We start from the raw sequence: 18335 nt of genomic DNA on the forward strand, positions 1-18335 counted from the left end.
CTAAATAGCCACATGGCACACATGCTAATAGCATGAGGATATGGAGCAAGTTTTAGCGGTTTATCAAAGATATGTATTTTTAAAATGAATTAATAAAATGAGAAGACTTTCCCCTTTGTTCTCCCATGGCCTTTAAAAGATCTGGATGATGCAACTTCCTGTTGAAAATATGCCTTATGGAATGTCCCAAGTTAATCAAAGGGGTAAATGTGTTAGGGTAACAGTAATGAGTGAAAACCTGGGGACACGGCTAAAATGTGTATTTTATCAAAAATGTTCAGATTTATTATTTTTTTTAAATAGGAAATCATTGATTGGATATAAAACTGCATGTAAATGCAAAAAAAAACTAATTTGGAAGGATTTTAAACAATATATTTTAGCAAATCTTAGAAGCAGGGAGTGGTGACATGCAACAGCTGCTCTTTTTAGTGTTCTACATAGTTTTTAATAATGATTTTAATTATTTATTCTAAATTTTGCAGTTTGTTAAATTTGAAGACTCTTTGATTGTTACTAAAATGCATTTTTGAGTTAATTTAATGCATTTTTATATATTTAATATTCTGGGGACATAAATGTTACCCATTCAGTGGAATGTCCTGTATATTTAGTGGCCTTTCTATCAAAACCACATTAACTTCTTCAGCAGTCATGTGTGGGTCAGACGGCACGGGCCAGCGTTTACTCCCATGAGCATCAGTGAGCCTTGGCTGCCTGTGATAAGTTCCGCTTCACAACTGTTCCCTCCTTGAACAGATTTCACTAGATGAATGAACTGACCACTGCAGAAACACCTCACAAGAGCTGTAGTTTTGGAGATGCACTGACCCAGTCATCTTGCCATTACACTATGGCCCTTATTAAACTCACTCAAATCCTTACACTAGTCCATTTTCCTTTCTAATGTATCAACTTTAAAGACAAAATGTTCTCTTGCCTAAGATATGCCACCTGCTAAAAGGTGCCTTGAGGAAGAGATGATCAGTGTTATTCACTTCACCTGTCTGTGGTCATAATGTTGTGCTGGATCAGTGTGTACACGGTATATCACAGCCAGTCTGCTTCAACAGAACTAGCAGCCTAAACTAAGGCTCATCACCAGAGGTGGTTAGGCCTTTGCTGTAGCTGACCATCACTTGTAAAGCAGCTCGTCATTCATTTTAGAATTGCCTGAACTCTCAAGGACTCTAAATCGTCTCTTTTTCTTTCAAGTTGTGGACAGGGTTGCCAACTTTGTTGCTATGAAATATGTGACATAATTTGACTAGTGCAGCCATGCAAATTAGCATATGCATTCCATCATTGCATCATATTTACATTTACTGTTTAAAGGATACATTCTGTACTGTACATTATATAAAACATTTAAAACTAAAAGCTAAATCAGTAAAGCCTTCTCAACACCACTGCTGCTTCAATCTGTGGAGCAACCAATAAACAAGACATGGGAAATCACATACAGGACAAACCAGGCAAGCTCAACATATGGGATGTCCCGGCTAATACAGGGCGGCTGGCAACCTTAGTTGAGGACACGACAACTCTACCAGTGTTTTATAATATATATATATATATATAATTGTGATTTATTATGTATTATATTACGGCTTTAGTGTTGTACTTTGTGAAATACTTTGATCAATCTTGGTTGTTTTTAAATAAGGTTGACACAGAGCTGACATCACACCTGACTGGAAGAGTGTTTGAATGCTTTAGTTTACCTTGCATTACTCTTTTTACTCTTTTCATTTCTCTCACTGGGCACACTTCACTCTCACCCTGCAGTTTTGTACATCTTTCCTCCACACCACTTCTCTAGTGAACGGCTGTTCAGCACTAATGGTGTGCATGTGCTCTATAAATCTATCTACTTTTGGTTATGTTAACCTGTAACAGTATAGACAGTCTATTTTGAGTAAACACTAGGAATGCCCAGCGCTTCAGAGCAGCTCACACAGAAGCAGCTCCTTCCCCCAAGCCTCCATCTGAAACAAATGCTCCTTAAAAGCAGTATTCTACTTTCACTACTCCTATAGTGCCTATATTATTGTTTGTTTATTATATGTACTTTAATGTATTTTATTTCAACATTTATAACACCTCTACAGCATTAGGCATTTGCACAAGTGTAAATATCATCTGTAAAATGTAAATTCAACTGTAAAATATGGTGATGTACTAAGGCTGCTGGTGACTGATGGGTTAGGGTGAAAAACATTTGATAAGTTGTAGATATTATGTATTTTCAGACGTTCAGTGAGGCTCAGGTAGAATGAGTGCAATGACATTCATAGATTCATGTTGAGATTAATGTTAATTAAGATCTTATTTAATTAACGATTAATATAAATTTATATAGATGAAACATGAAATTATACATTAAAATATCGAAACTAAACGGCGAGTGAAGTAAATCGAGTCAATTTCATCACAGAATCATTAGTTGAGTTGAATTGATTTGTTTGAACAACCGATGCTTTCTAGAATGAACGGACGTCTTTACGAACGCTTAATTGATTCACTGATTCACTCGCTAGAATCATTGACGTTGATTCGCTAGAGTCATTTTAAACGAACCTTTGTTCATAAACAGGACACGGCTTTGGAAAGAGAATTTACAGAGTTTATCTTTGACTTTACTGGAAACTAAAGCGACGAAACAGCACAGTCAGCTTCTAGAGTTATAACATCAGACAAGGTAAGACACTAAACATTTCATTATTGTTCATTGAGTGTCGAGAGGTGCAGTTTTGTCACGCGATGTCATGGCGATCATATAGGAGTGCTTTCACTAATGCGGCTGATGCTCGTATGAAACTAAAGGCTTTTCAAAGGCTCCAGATAGGAATTACATTCACTTTAACATTATAAGGGTGTTATTATGGAATCTTGATGAACATTTTAATGATGTATAATGTCATATGTAATTACATTAAATCCAGCAGTAAATGAACCAAGGTTTTAATGTAGTAAACGTGTAGTAACGTGTTTATTGGCAAATTGACTTCAGTTGGTTAATTTTCGTGAGGTAGTATTACAAACATGACATTTCAGTTTGCCAACCGGTGTCATATAGTTTAGTTTAATCGTGTTTTCAGGCATTCCTCTCCTCTTCCCCCCTCCACAGTGTAGTAATGGGACTGAAATGGCCAATCACAAAAATTCCCCAGCGAGGGAGCTGTCGTCCAATAGGAAAAATCCGCTCTCACTCATGCTCCTCCTCCCGAGATTTAAGATTGCAGTACACGTGTGTGACCGATGGGGGAGCTCGCGGACACAAGGCTAAACACCAAATTTCAGTTTTACTATTGCTGTGAGGACTTTTGCTGAAATTTGCACAGCATCAAGTATAGGCCCTTTGGAGGCCATTAAAGCATTTTATTTGTGAGGACCACCTAAAATGTCCTCACAAAGAAAAATGTCCTCACAACATTGGTTGTTTCTCAATAGTTGGTCCTCACAAGTATAGCAAAACCAACACACACACACACACACACACGCGCACACACACACACACACACGCACGCACGCAGGCACGCACGCATGCACACACACACACACACACACACACACACACACACACACACACACAATTTAGACAGACAATTTAGCTTACCCAATTCAGCTATAGCGCACGTCTTTGGGCTGTGGGGGATACCGGAGCACCCAGAAGAAACCCACATAAACATGGGGTGAACATACAAACTCCAGACAGAAATACCAGCTGACCCAGCTGGGACTTGAGCCAGCAACGTTCTTGCTGTGAGACGAGCCACCGTGTGACCAATTTAAGTATATATTTTCTATTTTTTCCACATGGCATCATACCTTCTCAGTGTCTTCTTTTTTAACAGATTTGAGGTTGGCTCGTAGGTCCATGGAGACTTTGTGCTTTGAGCCTAGCAGAGACCGAAGGATGGCATCTGCAGAGACTCTCACCCTCCTCAGCGGGGGCCGCTTGAACTTACCTCTCAGGTCCAAAACTTTAATGTTAAGATCTTTGATCTAGAGAATGGAGACCAACTTGTATTATTAATTTATGATTCCCATTTGAGCATAATTTTCAATTGCCATTAACATGGGTTCAAATGCATCTCTTGTAACCCTTTATGATCAAATCTTGTCAAGACCCTTCTCATATTTTTTATGGTTTAAATCACTTTTACAGGAAAACTCAACTTATAAGTGAGTGGGAAAGTACACTCAAAAAATTATGCTTGCTGTTTGTTCAAACTACTAATTTAAGTTTTTTGGGACAACCTAATTGTTTTATGTTCAATCAACTTAAATTTGTAAAAATAACTTATAAGTTCACTTGATTCCTTTATGTTGTCTCAACACAAGTTAAGTGTGTGGAACCCAGAATTTTTGTACAGTGTATGTTAATAAAATATGCAGGTGAATAAAATGTGTGGAACTTTTAGACCTCCATATATAATTTTGTTTAGTTCACTTTTGGCCAAACTGACAAAACTGGAAATTAATGCGAGTTATAAATGGAATACAAAACCTTGTAAGCTCCTCATATAGACAGCTTTATCCGGCAGCCCATGTAGTTGTTGTGAACAAAAAACAATACCATAATAAATTTTGCAAAACAAATACAGGGAAGGGATATCCAACATTATATAATAAGAAAATGTAACTGAATTTGTAGGATGCTTAGAGTTCTATGTTTAACGACATGCTAATGGAATAATCACATTTTTTTTTCGATAGTCTACGGAACAAATCATCTTTATACAATAATTTGCCTAATTACGCTAACCTGCCTAGTTAACCTAACTAACCTAGTTAAACCTTTAAATGTCTCTTTAAGCTGTATAGAAGTGTCATGATAAATATTTAGTAAAATTTTATTTACTGTCATCATTGCAAAGACAAAATAAATCAGTTATTAGAGATGAGTTATTAAAACTATTATGTTTAGAAATGTGTTGAAAAAATCTTCTCTCCGTTAAACAGAAATTGGGAAAAAAATAAACAGGGGGGCTAATAATTCAGGGGGCCTAATAATTCTGACTTCAACTATATATATATATATATATATATATATATATATATATATATATATATATATATATATATATATATATATATATAAACATTTTTAAATTGTTTTTTTTTAAATAAAATAAAACTCTGTCTGAGCTCCAGCATTTTTCTGTAGAGATAGGAGAACCTTACAGAAGGACAACCATCTGAGCAGCAATCCACCAATCAGGCCTGTATGGTAGAGTGGCCAGTCGGAAGCCACTCCCTGCCTGGAATTTGCCAAAAGGCATCTGAAGTACTCTCAGACCATAAAAAACAAAATTCTCTGGTCTGATGAGACTAAAATTGACCTCTTTGGAGTGAATGGCAGGTGGTGACAGCATCATGCTGTGGGGATGTTTTTCAGCAGCAGGAACTGGAAGACTAGTCAGGATAGAGGGAAAGATGAATGCTGCAATGTAAAGAGATATCCTGAGTAAAAAACTGCTTCAGAGTGCTCTTGACCTCAGACTGGGGCGACAGTTCATCTTCCAGTAAGACAATGACCCAAATCACACCGCCAAAATATCAACAGAGTGGCTTGAGAGGTAGTGCAAAGAGTAATGGGAAAAAATTCATAAAGACAGGTGTTCCAAGCTTGTGGCATCATATTCAAAAAGACTTGAGGCTGTAATTGCTGCCAAAGGTGCATCAACAAAGTATTGAGTAAAGGCTGTGAATACTTATGTAGATGGGATTTTTCAGTTTTTTTATTTTTAATAAATTTGCAACAATTTCTAAAAATCTTTTTCATGTTGTCATTATGGGGTATTGTGTGTTGAATTTAAAATAAATGAATTTAATCCATTATGGAATCAGGCTGTAACATTAAAAATTTTGGAAAATGTGAAGCGCTATGAATACTTTCTGGAAGCACTTTATATATATATATATATATATATATATATATATATATATATATATATATATATATATATATATATATATATATATATATATATATATATATACCCCATATATTTTGGTACATTTCTATGTGGACAAAAGTTCCAACAACCACATGTGAAGCTCTTATTATTCTAATGCAAGTCTCAAACTCTATTCCTGGAGAGCTGCAGCTCTGCACCGTTTTGCTCCAATCCTAATCAAACACAGCTGATCCAACTAATCAAGGTGTTCAAGACTAATAGACACTAGTAGATCAGCTGTGTTTGATTAGTGTAAGAGCAAAACTGTGCAGAGCTGCGACCTTGCAGGAATTGAGTTCGATGTTCTAATGTCATTTTTCTTAAATAAAAAAAAAAAAGGAAAGAAAATGTCTGCTGTTTTTTCATATAATCCCATAGTTAAATACACACTAATATTAGAACCCTACAAATAGACCAGATGAAGTCAGCAAGTTATGGCATTGTCTGACTGGTTATTAAAGCATGGTTTATGTGGATTGTCATACCTCACGCTTATTCAGTAAGACTTTGGCTTCAATATCATAGCGCTCTTCATCCACCAAATCTATCTTAGCATGAAGCTCTTGACAGAGTTCCTAAAGAAGCCAGAAATGTTCATTAAGTGAATGAGTATAACATTATACACAGTATCAACTAACAACGTCATAAAGGTCTTTTATTATGACAACCAAATATCAAAAGGCAAATTTTCCTACTTATCAATTTACACAGGCACGCATCTCATACTAATGATTGTGGTTGACCAGGGTGGCTATTTACATTGCAATTTGTCAAATTAAGATAGAAAAGCATTGGGCAATACATTTGCATCAGCCTTATGAAAGGCAAAATATGAATATACAAAGTTGGGTGGAGAGATGTAATAGCAATGATTGTAGTATTAGATTTCAAGTTGTGAGGTTTTTCAAGTGGCACCTAATGACTAAAATTGTACATTTAAAAGGGGATGCATGAGGTTACCTGAAGTTCAGTGAATGACATGGTCTGTGTCTGCAGAGGAGGAGCTTTCTCCATCAGATACTTCTGCTTATCCACCTCTTTATCCAACACCTCCTGATCCAGCTCCTCTTTGGCTTTGGCCACCATCAAACTCTGAACAAACAAATTAATGTGTATCAATAACAACTCTTGTGGTGTTCGCACTTGTCTTGTCTACTTGTGATGAGTTTATACTACATAAATGCTTGTCTGTAACAAGATTAGGTGTATCATATTATTATAGTTTGAACAAAAATAATGGCAAATTTCATGTTTCATCTTGATCATTCAGCATTAGCTGCCCTAAATAATCTGTGTGATGTCAGTGAGAAGGTAGGATTGCCAACAGGTCTCGAACTTAAATTCCTGGAAGGTCGCAGCTCTGCACAGTTTTGCTCCAACCCTAATCAAACACAGCTGATCTACTAGTGTCTATAAAGCTGCGGTCACACTGGGCGGTCACACAGCGCCGCACGACAGAATTTCGCACACACAAAGCCATTTTTACAGAGTCAAATTTACAGAAAGAGAATGGAGGACGATTTAGTGTCAAAACACAATGCAAAAGCGCCTGTTTGGGAATATTTTGGGTTCAAACCAAATGCAAAAAGAGAACCTGAAAATGTTAATGAAGCAATCTGCAAACTTTGCCTGACAAAGGTGGCAGCATCTGGAGGATGTACTTCACACCCCAGATAGCATACGAATGTGGGTCACTTTAGGCAGTTATGTAGCACTGGTGGTATTCCTGAATGTGAACAAAATGAATGTGAGCCTGGAGTGGCCCACCTGTACAATGGCAAAGGGGGGCCAAAGATTCAAATTCATATATGGGCCATTTAAGGCAAAGATTTGGCACTCATTGCAAAATGTAATCTGGAGGTAAATCTAATGTGGCACATGTGAAAAGTGATGGAGGACAAATGTGGGCCACAGTCGGCAAAAATGTGGCATAGTCATTTAAGGGTAATCTGGGTCTAAACCTAAAGTGGCTCACACATGTAAGTGCAAATATTCGGCACAGTAAACTCTGGCTAATGCAGCCATTAGCCTATAGTGGCCCAGAGAAGATATGGCAAATGTGGCCCAGTTATCCTAAAACAAATGTGGGGCACTTTTAGCAAATATTTGGCACAGTTAGATTAGATTAGATTAGATTAGATTCAACTTTATTGTCATTACACATGTACAAGTACAAGGCAACGAAATGCAGTTTAGGTCTAACCAGCAGTGCAATAGCAGCAAGTGCAGGATACAGGTATAAGTTATAAAGTGCAGTTATAGAAAAACTATGGTGATATTTACAGATGGATGTACTATCAACATTATATACAGGTTGTATTAGCTATGAACAGATTTACAACAAATGAATATATGTACAGGATGCTATTAATAGCAGAAGTGTGCAGATAGATAAACATAATTACAAATGTCCATGAGCAGTGGGTATGTCCAGTTCAAGTAAATGAATCAGTGCAATTAATATGTGCAAACTTTAAATGTGCAAATGTTAAATAGTGCAGTGATTGTGAGGAGTATAAGTTAGAGGATTGTGGGGGGTGTATTGGGGGGGGGGGGATGGGGGGGCAAAACAGTCAGTGAGGGGCAGAGTTCAAAAGGAAGACAGCTCTGGGGAAAAAGCTGTTCCTCAGTCTGCTGGTTTTTGTCCGGGGGAGCCTGAATCGCCTGCCGGAAGGCAGGAGAGAAAACAGTCTGTGAGCAGGGTGAGAGGTGTCCTTGAGAATACTGCGTTCTCGCCGCAGACAGTGTTTCTTCTGGATGTCCTCTATGGTTGGCAGTGTAGTCCCTGTGATGCGTTGGGCAGTTTTCACCACCCGCTGCAGTGCCTTACGCTCAGCAACAGAGCAGCTTCCATACCAGACTGTGACGCAGTTGGTCAGGATGCTTTCTATTGTGCAGCGGTAGAAGTTCACCAGGATGGCTGATGAAAGCTGGTTCTTCTTAAGTTGCCTCAAGAAGAATAGGCGCTGATGAGCCTTCTTGACCAGACTGGAGGTGTTGGTGGTCCAGGAAAGGTCCTTAGAGATGTGGGTCCCCAGGAACTTGAAGGATGAGACAGGCTCAACGGCCATCCCATTAATGTGGATGGGATCATGCGAGCCTGTTCGTCCCTTCCTGAAGTCCACAATGAGCTCCTTGGTCTTGCTGGTGTTAAGGAGCAGATTATTGTCGGTGCACCAAGTGGCCAGATGCTGTATCTCCTCCCTGTAGGCAGTCTCATCATTATTGCTGATTAGACCAATCACTGTGGTGTCATCTGCAAATTTGATGATGGTGTTGGATCTGTTCACAGGCCTACAGTCGATGGTAAAAAGGGAGTAGAGGAAGGGGCTCAGCACGCAGCCCTGTGGTACACCAGTGTTGAGTGTGACGGTGGTGGAGCAGATGTGGCCTGATCTAACATTCTGAGGTCTGTTAGTCAGAAAGTCCATAACCCAGTTGCAGAGAGACGCATTGATATCCAGGTCTCTGAGTTTGATCAGTAACTTAGAGGGTATGACAGTGTTGAATGCTGAGCTGAAGTCAACAAACAGCATTCGTGCATAAGTGTTTTATTGTCCAGGTGTGTGAGGACAGAGTGCAGTGCTATGGAGACGGCATCTTCTGTGCTCCTGTTGCCATGGTAGGCAAACTGATGTGGGTCCAGTGTGGATGGCAGAGAGTCTTTCAGATGTGCCAGGACCAACCGCTCGAAGCACTTCATGATGATGGGTGTGAGTGCTACAGGGCGGTAGTCATTCAGGCATGTTGGGCTGGAGTGTTTCGGCACTGGCACAATAGAGGTGGTTTTAAAGCATGTTGGCACAGTTGCTAGGTTAAGTGACAGGTTGAAAATGTCTGTGAATACCCCAGTGAGCTGTTCTGCACATGCTTTGAGGACGCGCCCAGGGATACCGTCTGGTCCAGCAGCCTTACGCACATTGATCCGACTCAGTGCGGTGTAGACTTCTGAGGAGGTGAGTGTGATCGGTGAGTGGTCGGTTGAGGTAGTGTTCCTGGTGTAGGGTTCTGTATTGTCTCTTTCAAAGCGGGCATAAAAGTCATTTAGCTCGTTCAGGAAGGAGACATTTGTGGCTGTGGGGGTGGACTGGCTGGGTTTGTAGTTGCTGATGGCCTGGATGCCACATGCCACATGCGTTGGAAAAGTGCTCCTCTAGCTTTAGCTTGTAGCAGTGCTTGGCCTTTTTGATGCCCCTCTTCAGATTAGCCCTGGAAGTGCTGTAGGCCTGTGCATCCCCTGATCTGAAGGCAGTGTTGCGTGCCTTCAGCAGGAGGCGCACCTCCTTGTTCATCCATGGCTTTTGATTTGGGTATGTGGTGATCTGTTTCTGGGTTGTAACACTGTCTATGGTGGTGTTGATATATTCCAGAACAGAGGAAGTGTAACTGTCAATGTCTGTATGAGAGCCACATGTGGCCTGGGAAGCAAACATACTCCAGTCTGTGTGTTCAAAACTGTCCTGGAGTGTGGAGTCCACCCCCGCTGGACACACTTTGATGGTCCTTACTGATGGCTTCACACGGTAGACGATGGGTGAGTACTTGGGGGTGAGAAATAAACAAAGGTGATCTGATTGACCCAAGTGGGGGAGGGGGGTCACAGCATATGCTTCAGCCATTGTTTGTGTAAACTTGGTCTAAAGTTTTGTCCCCTTGTGTGGCAGAAAATGTTCTGATGGAATTTGGGGAGCACTGTCTTTAAGTTTGAGTGATTAAAATCCCCCGCAACAATAAAAGCAGCCTCCGGGTGAGCAGTCTGTTGTTTGCTGATGGCTGCATGAAGTTCATTCATAGCGAGCTTGGCATCAGCGTCGGGAGGGATATAAGCAGCAGTTATTATGGTGGAGGTGAACTCCCGTGGCAGATAAAACGGTCTACATTTAGCCATTAGAAATTCCAGGTTGACAGAGCAATGTCTCCCAACGACGACAGAGTTTGTGCACCAAGCTTTGTTAATATAAATGCATAATCCTCCGCCTCTGGGCTTACCGGAGTCATCCACCGTTCTGTCTGCTCGGAATGTTTGATGCTCCGTTAGCGATATAGCGTTGTCTGGTATCCCGCTGTTTAGCCATGTTTCTGTGAAAATCATGATATTACAGTTCCATAATCTTTTGCTGTGGTTGATGCGAAGTCGAATCTCATCCATTTTGTTCACCAGTGACCGTACATTGGCGAGAAAGATGCTGGGTAAAGAGAGCCGGTGTGGTGTTAGCTTTAGCTTAGCTCTTAGCCCGCCGCGCTTCCCACGTCTTTGTTTACGTTCTCTGCGCCGCCTCCGAGCACTTCCGCCCGGCCGGGTATGACTCTCAGGCTCGGGTGTTCTGACGATCTCAGGGATGAGTCGAAGATTGTTAATAAAACTGTCCGGAATGCATAATCCAATATCCAAGATGTCCTGTCGGGTGTACGATGTAAAGGCACTGCTGTTCTGCACGAACAGACCCGAAATGAGCAGGAATAATACTGCAAAATTGCAGATACTGGAGAGACACTGAGCCTCGCGAACCGAACGCGCCGCCATCTTGTCTCAGAAGGCCCTGGCTAATGTGGCTCTGAGCCTAAAGCGGCCGAAAGAAGATATGGCAAATGTAGCCCAGTTATCTTAAAACATATGTGGACCACATAGACTAAAGTCACCATCATGGAGAAAAGTGTTTGCTTTAGTTGGGCTTATAGCCCTTAACCTCTTAATTTACATTTTCTTTTGGGCTGCTGTAACTTTTAAGAACTTTTCCCTACAAGATCCTGTGTGTGTGTGTGTGTGTGTGTGTGTGTGTGTGTGTGTGCGTGCGTGCGTGCGTGCGTGCGTGCGTGTGTGTGTACGTATGTACGTATTCTATCACTGAAGCCGCCGCTCTCTTCCAAAACCGAAAGTTGCTTCGTCTGTCTGGTAATATTTAGGCTTTTAATCAAGTGAAAAGTTAATTTAGATGAGCCAATATTTGAAAAATTGCAGTAAAGTAACTGTGACGTGCGGCCACACATCGAATCTGAGGTCTGATCTCATCTCTCCCTCGCTGTCATCCAAACATTGATACAGACACCACACAAGTCAAGTCGCAAAACTGACGCTGGTACCAGCTGACAGGTAGAATAGCTGAAGCCTTTGCGAAATCTCAGATCAAATCAAATCACTTTTATTGTCACATCATCAGCAGCACGTGTGCTGTAATGAGTGAAAAGCTTAGGGGCTGGCTCCAGACAGTGCAAATATAATGACAGTGCAAAATACAGACAGTGCAAATACAACGAAATACAACAAAATACAACAACATACAACAACATACTCCCAAAAAACAGGACAATGTAAAATTGGCAGTGTTGACAGCAATATGTACAATGAATAGGTGTACACATAGCTGTAGGCAGTATTGTTTTAAGTATGGATTGGTTAAAGTGCAGTGCATGGTACTGTACATATTGATGGTGTGCAGTGAGGGGTATGGAAGAGTGTGTGGGGTGTGTTAAGTGTTCATCAGCCTGATAGTCTGAGGAAAGAAACTTTCCTTCAGTCGGCTGGTGTGTGACCGAATGCTGCGGAACCATCTGCCTGAGGGTAGCAGAGAGAAAAGTCTATGGCTTGGGTGGCTGGAGTCGCTGATGATTCTCTTGGTTTTTCTCATGCACCGCCTGGTGTAGATGTCCTGGAGGGAGGGAAGCTCACCTTTTACTACGCGTCCAGCAGTGCGCACAATCCTATGTAGGCCTTTGCGATTGCTGCTGGTGCTGTTTCCATGCCAGGTGGTGATACAGCCAGTCAGGATGCTCTCCACAGTGCAGTTGTAGAACGAGCGGAGGATGTGAGGGCTCATTCCAAACCTCCTGAGATGCCTGATAAAGAAGAGGTGTTGATGTGCCTTCCTCAGCACTGCGTCTGTGTGAGCAGTCCATGTCAAATCCTTAGCGATGTGGACTCCAAGAAACTTAAAAGTGCTGACTCTCTCCACTGGTGTTCCATTGATGGTGTCTCTCTTCTCTCTCCTAAAATTCACCACCAGCTCCTTGGTTTTGCTGATGTTGAGCAAGAGGTGGTTTTCCTGACACCACTGTGTCAGAGTGTGCACCTCCTCTCTTTAGGCCGTCTCATCATTATTGGTGATTAGGCCCACCACCGTTGTGTCATCAGCAAATTTAACGATGACGTTGGAGCTGTGTTTGGCTGTACAGTCATGTGTGTACAGGGAGTACAAGAGTGGGCTGAGAACACAGCCCTGTGGAGCACCAGTGTTGAGGATCAGTGTGGATAAGGTGATGTTGTTCATTCTTACCACCTGGTGTCTGCTTGACAGAAAGTCCAGGATCCAGTTGCACAGAGAGCTGTGGAGACCCAGAGCCTGGAGCTTCACCACCAGCTTGGCAGGCATTATGGTGTTGAATGCTGAGCTGTAGTCCACAAACAGCATTCTCACATATGTGTTTTGTTTTCCAGGTGAGACAGAGCAAGGTGAAAGCAACATCAGTGGAGCGGTTGTTTCTGTATGCAAATTGCAGAGGGTCAGTGTGAGTGGGCAGTACAGAGCAGGTTTTTAATCAGCTTCTCAAAGCACTTGCTGAAGATGGGTGTCAGTGCAACCGGATGCTAGTCATCCAAGCATGTGGTTTTAGCTAATTTCTGTATAGGCACAATAGTAGCTGCCTTAAAGCATGTGGGAACCACAGACCGAGAGAGCGAGAGGGTAAAGATGTCCATGTGTGCATGCTTTAAGTACACGTCCAGGGATGCCATCTCGGCCCGTCGCTTTTCGGATGTTCACGCGATGGAAAGATCTCGTTACGTCTGCTACAGAAACAGAAAGTGTGCTGGCGGTTTCGGTATCGCCCGCGGGAGTGTGCTGTGTGTGCGCTGTGTGTGCGCTGTCCTGAGCTTCAATGTGTGCGTAGAATGAGTTGAGCTCGTCCGGGAGAGACACAGCAATGTTTACGGTGGCGGGTTTGTTACTTTTAAAGTCTTTGATGTAATTAAGTCCCTGCCACATGCTCCTTGCGTTATTGGTGTTAAATAAATAAATCTGTCAAAATACAGCACTGAAATTAACAGCATAAAGTCTATCTGTAGGATATCTGTAAAAACGCAATCAGAGCCATTGTTATGTAGGAATTGTGTCACCTAATAATTATATTAATTCTAATAAAATGAAAACCAAAATAAACTATTCATTGAATTTTTCGTTTGATAAAAAATATACAGAAACGAAAATCAAATGGTGGCTAGTTTGTATTAATGTGTTTTAATATTAATAAAATATTCTTGGCCTATTTAAGCTTAACGATTAGGCCTATATACACCGCCAATAGGCAAGCCATTCAAAAATTATTATTTTGCTGTGTACTGGGTTATAATGTATATTTTACAATAAAAACTAAATGTAGCATGTCTCGCTGTCACTTAAAACATGCAATTCATAACACACCAGAGGGCCTGTAGTCCATGCAGTGTGTAAACTTACAGGGAGGTGTTGATCAACAGTCCTACTGCGTACTACGTTATTAAACTCCAATATCTCTGAGGGAGATTATGTTAATATTAATTTGAGAGATTTTACAGTCAAACGATATTTTAAAAAGGAACAACACGTAAATAACAAAACAAATGAAACTAATGCCATGGAGTTCAGCATTTGTCATCTTGCCAGCTTGCTGTGTGTGTATATTAGCACCCTATGCAGCGCGTGTTGGCAATTCCCGCAAAACTGAAAGTGAAAGGATTATACGCACGCATTTATAAGCTATTTATCAGCAGAAAAAAGAGGAAAAGAGAATACCGGTGATACCGGTGTTGTCGCATGTCGATTAACCGGTGGGGAAATTTCCTCATCGTCACAACCCTAATATATATATATATATATATATATACAGTGCATCCGGAAAGTAGAGGAAGTAGATGCAGAGAGGAGTGGACCACGGTTAATCAGTGAGTTGACATCGGCCTCTGGTGGATTTAGGCGAGAAGAGCAGGGACGAATGGCACTTGTGAGAGAAATTTCAGATCTCAAAAAGCGTAGACAGCGGCCTCTGGTGGATTCACGAAAACAAACACTGGAAAAAAAAAGTACCTTCTGGGACGTATTTGGCACTCTCTAGAAATGTATAGCAGTACGTTCTGTGATGCTGACCAGCGTCTCAGAAGTGACTAAAACTGAGTTGGAGGACCCCAAAAAATTTTAACGAACTAGTCTTTTTGTTTGTCAGAATCGAAGTATACCAGAATTTCTTCATTGGTTGTTGTAATACAAAATAAATTGATAAAAAAAGACATTCATGAAGGTTTTAAACAAGGGTGAGTAAATGATGACAGAATTCCAATTTTTTGTTTAACTAACCATTTAATGATATGATACAGGTAACTTCAAACAATGCTCTAAAGTGCAATAAGAAATATATATATTAGCCCCCCATCCCCCACTTTATTGTTTTTCCCAATTTATGTTTAACGGAGAGAAGATTTTCAACACATTTCAAAACATAATAGTTTTAATAACTCATCTCTAATAACTGATTTATTTTATCTTTGCCATGATGACAGTAAATAATATTTTACTAGATATTTTTCAAGACACTTCTATATAGCTTAAAGTGACATTTAAAGGCTTAACTAGGTTAATTAGGTTAACTAGGCTGTTTATGGTAATTAAGCAAGTTATTGTATAACGATGGTTTGTTCTGTAGACTATCAAAAAAAATATATATATATATAGCTTAAAGGGGCTAATAATTTTGTCCTTAAAATTAGGTTTAAAAAAATCATAACTGCTTTTATTCTAGCCTAAATAAATAAGAAATGAATAAAACTTTCTTCAGAAGATAAAATATTATCAGACTAACTGAAAATTTCTTTGCACTGTTAAACATTAATTAGGAAATAATTAAAAAAGAAAAAAAATCAAAAGGGGGTTAATAATTCTGACTTTAACTGTATATAATTCAATTTTAGACAATTTTAGGTCTATTTTCAAATCTGCGACAGGCTTGCTTAGTTTCTACTATATGCAAATACTCTCAAGCAGCCAAAATCACAAATGTGAGTCACCTTCTGCACATGCCTAATATCATTTTGGTTTAGAAACATGTCTGCCATCTAGTGTTGGCTTAGTCTAAAATATTACTCTTGATCATGGGTCACAGATAAATTCTAGTATTCTATTCTAGTATGTTAAATATACAGGAATAGAATAAATAATCATCCTGTGTTTTATTTTATTTAAAATTACATTTTGTGAAATGATTTCTTTTGACATACAAGACAGTGACAAAATATTAATTTCAATTGAGAACTATTATTTCAGGGCTACACTATATGATCGTTAAATAGAGTTTTTTAATATATGTATGTCATAAAATGATTGTTGATCTAGATGTGCCTTACAAGATTTCTGGTGTGTAAACTAAAGTTAGACTGAATTACATGTTTGTCAGACTCTGATTAAAATAATAGTAAAATGTGTAATACTCATAATTGTTTGCTCAGAGAATAAAAAAAATATTTAAAGTCACACATATTTATTAATGTAAATGTGAATGTGTGTGTGTGTTGCACACCAACCTTTAGCATGAGTTTTCTTGAGGCTGAGATCTTGGACTTCCTCTAGGCCACAGATGTGAAAGATAAAATAGTACAGGTATTGATCATAACATAATTAAATATTTGGTCAATTATTGGGGAAAAAAATATGAATACTTACTTCTTGACTGAAAGGAAAAACACAAACATGAAACGCGTGTCAGTAAAGAGTTATAACATATGTTGGCATGGATTATTGCTGCTGGTGTTAGAGATCACCACCACTCACCCTTGTTCAGGCATCTTTGGAGCTAAGGTCTGAAAGAGAGCAAATTATATATATGTATATATATATATATATATATATATATATATATATATATATATATATATATATATATATATATATATATATATATATTTTTTTTTTTTTTTTTTTTTTTTTTTTTTTATTACATCCTGAGTTTCTCTGGATTTACACAAAGCCAAGGATTTAGACTGAGAAATGTATCTGAATCAGAGTCGTAAAAAGTTGATAAATCAATGTAGAGAAATTTAAGGCCCTTAAAAAGTATTAAAACGTCTTTAAAGCTATTTTGCAAGGTATTAAATTTTATATAATTTTTGATTTTTTTCAATGTGTGGTTGTATGCTAAAGTTTGCCATAATTAAATCTGTGAATATCAGAATGCTGTGTATATTTATAAATCTATGAAATCTTGACATCGGACTGCTTTGTTTAGTGCAGTAACCAAGGCAACACCATTAGTTCTGCAGTTCCATAGGCACCAACCTGCTCTATATTTAACATATTACAAATATAACATTTTTATTCAGTTTATGAATAATGTTTTAGTTTTGGATTAGTTTCTTTCATTAATATTTAGATATAGTATACTGTAATTTATAATCTCACCAGTGTTTAGAGTCTAAAAAAGGTCTTGAAAGGTATTGAATTTCACTCTCTGATTACTGTCTATACTCTGTAAATGTGTAAAGCATTTTCTGAGGTTACAAACAACAAAACACAAATAAAGGAACAGTATCTGTCAAAACATTCACATTCACTATTTTAATGCATGAAGTACACATATATAATACAAAAACAACATTTCCCTCTTAGGTCTTCATCGATTCTATTTCACCAATTCTATTATAGTTTTAGAATTTCAATTTAACTTTATCTCTTTAGTATGTACAGTTTTTATTATTGATTTTACAATTAAATGATAGCCTTTTTCAATTATTTTGTCATAGCTCGTGTCATGATAAAAACTACTAATACTTGAGGATTGTGTTGACCGGTAATTATGAAAATTATGAGAAGGTCAGGATAAGGAACATAACTGAACATATTATATTTGATTAAATTAAAGTTAAATATTTATATGTGATAATCAGACTGCAGAAATAAATTCAATAGACAAAAATACCTCACAAAACTTGACTATAAAACTGTACTTTATTACTATGGATCCTTTGTTTGAGTGTTATGGTATTTCTCCATCAGTAGCAGCATCTTACCGTACAGTATCTTGTGTTGTCCTCGGTAGATTTCAGAATAGAGATGTGCTCTCTTATTTATCCCACATCATCTATGGATGTCTAATCTGTCAGTGGAGGATATTATTAGAGCTCAAAATAAATCGCTCTTGCTCTCTCCTAATTTGTCATCCTGTCACAGGTTATGTTCATCTCATGGCTCCACAGCTCTAATCAGTTATCTGTCTGTCTGCTGTGCCAGCTGACTATCAGCGCTCAGATGATTGTTCTGCTCTGCTGTGAAATCTCAATATACAATGGCTCCAGAAAGTATTCAGACACTTAAGCCCCTCTTAATGAAGGAATGCAACAATGTTATGTATAAA

General features: G+C 38.9%; 1 protein-coding gene across 1 annotated transcript in view; it reads right to left on the reverse strand.

Annotated features, from left to right (window-relative positions):
• The window catches only part of tnni1a (troponin I type 1a (skeletal, slow)), a 40249-nt gene extending 23479 nt beyond the window's left edge, over nucleotides 1–16770 (reverse strand). Inside the window, exons 1-6 of the mRNA XM_056448709.1 lie at nucleotides 16757–16770; nucleotides 16649–16655; nucleotides 16510–16551; nucleotides 6927–7058; nucleotides 6452–6541; nucleotides 3832–4008 (exon numbers count right to left, since the gene is read on the reverse strand). Coding sequence (XP_056304684.1) covers nucleotides 3832–4008; nucleotides 6452–6541; nucleotides 6927–7058; nucleotides 16510–16551; nucleotides 16649–16655; nucleotides 16757–16770 — 462 coding nt within the window. The remainder of the gene's footprint in view (nucleotides 1–3831; nucleotides 4009–6451; nucleotides 6542–6926; nucleotides 7059–16509; nucleotides 16552–16648; nucleotides 16656–16756) is intronic.
• Nucleotides 16771–18335: the final 1565 nt, after the last annotated feature.

Source organism: Danio aesculapii, chromosome 23, assembly GCF_903798145.1.
Source record: "Danio aesculapii chromosome 23, fDanAes4.1, whole genome shotgun sequence".
Classification (NCBI taxonomy): domain Eukaryota; kingdom Metazoa; phylum Chordata; class Actinopteri; order Cypriniformes; family Danionidae; genus Danio; species Danio aesculapii.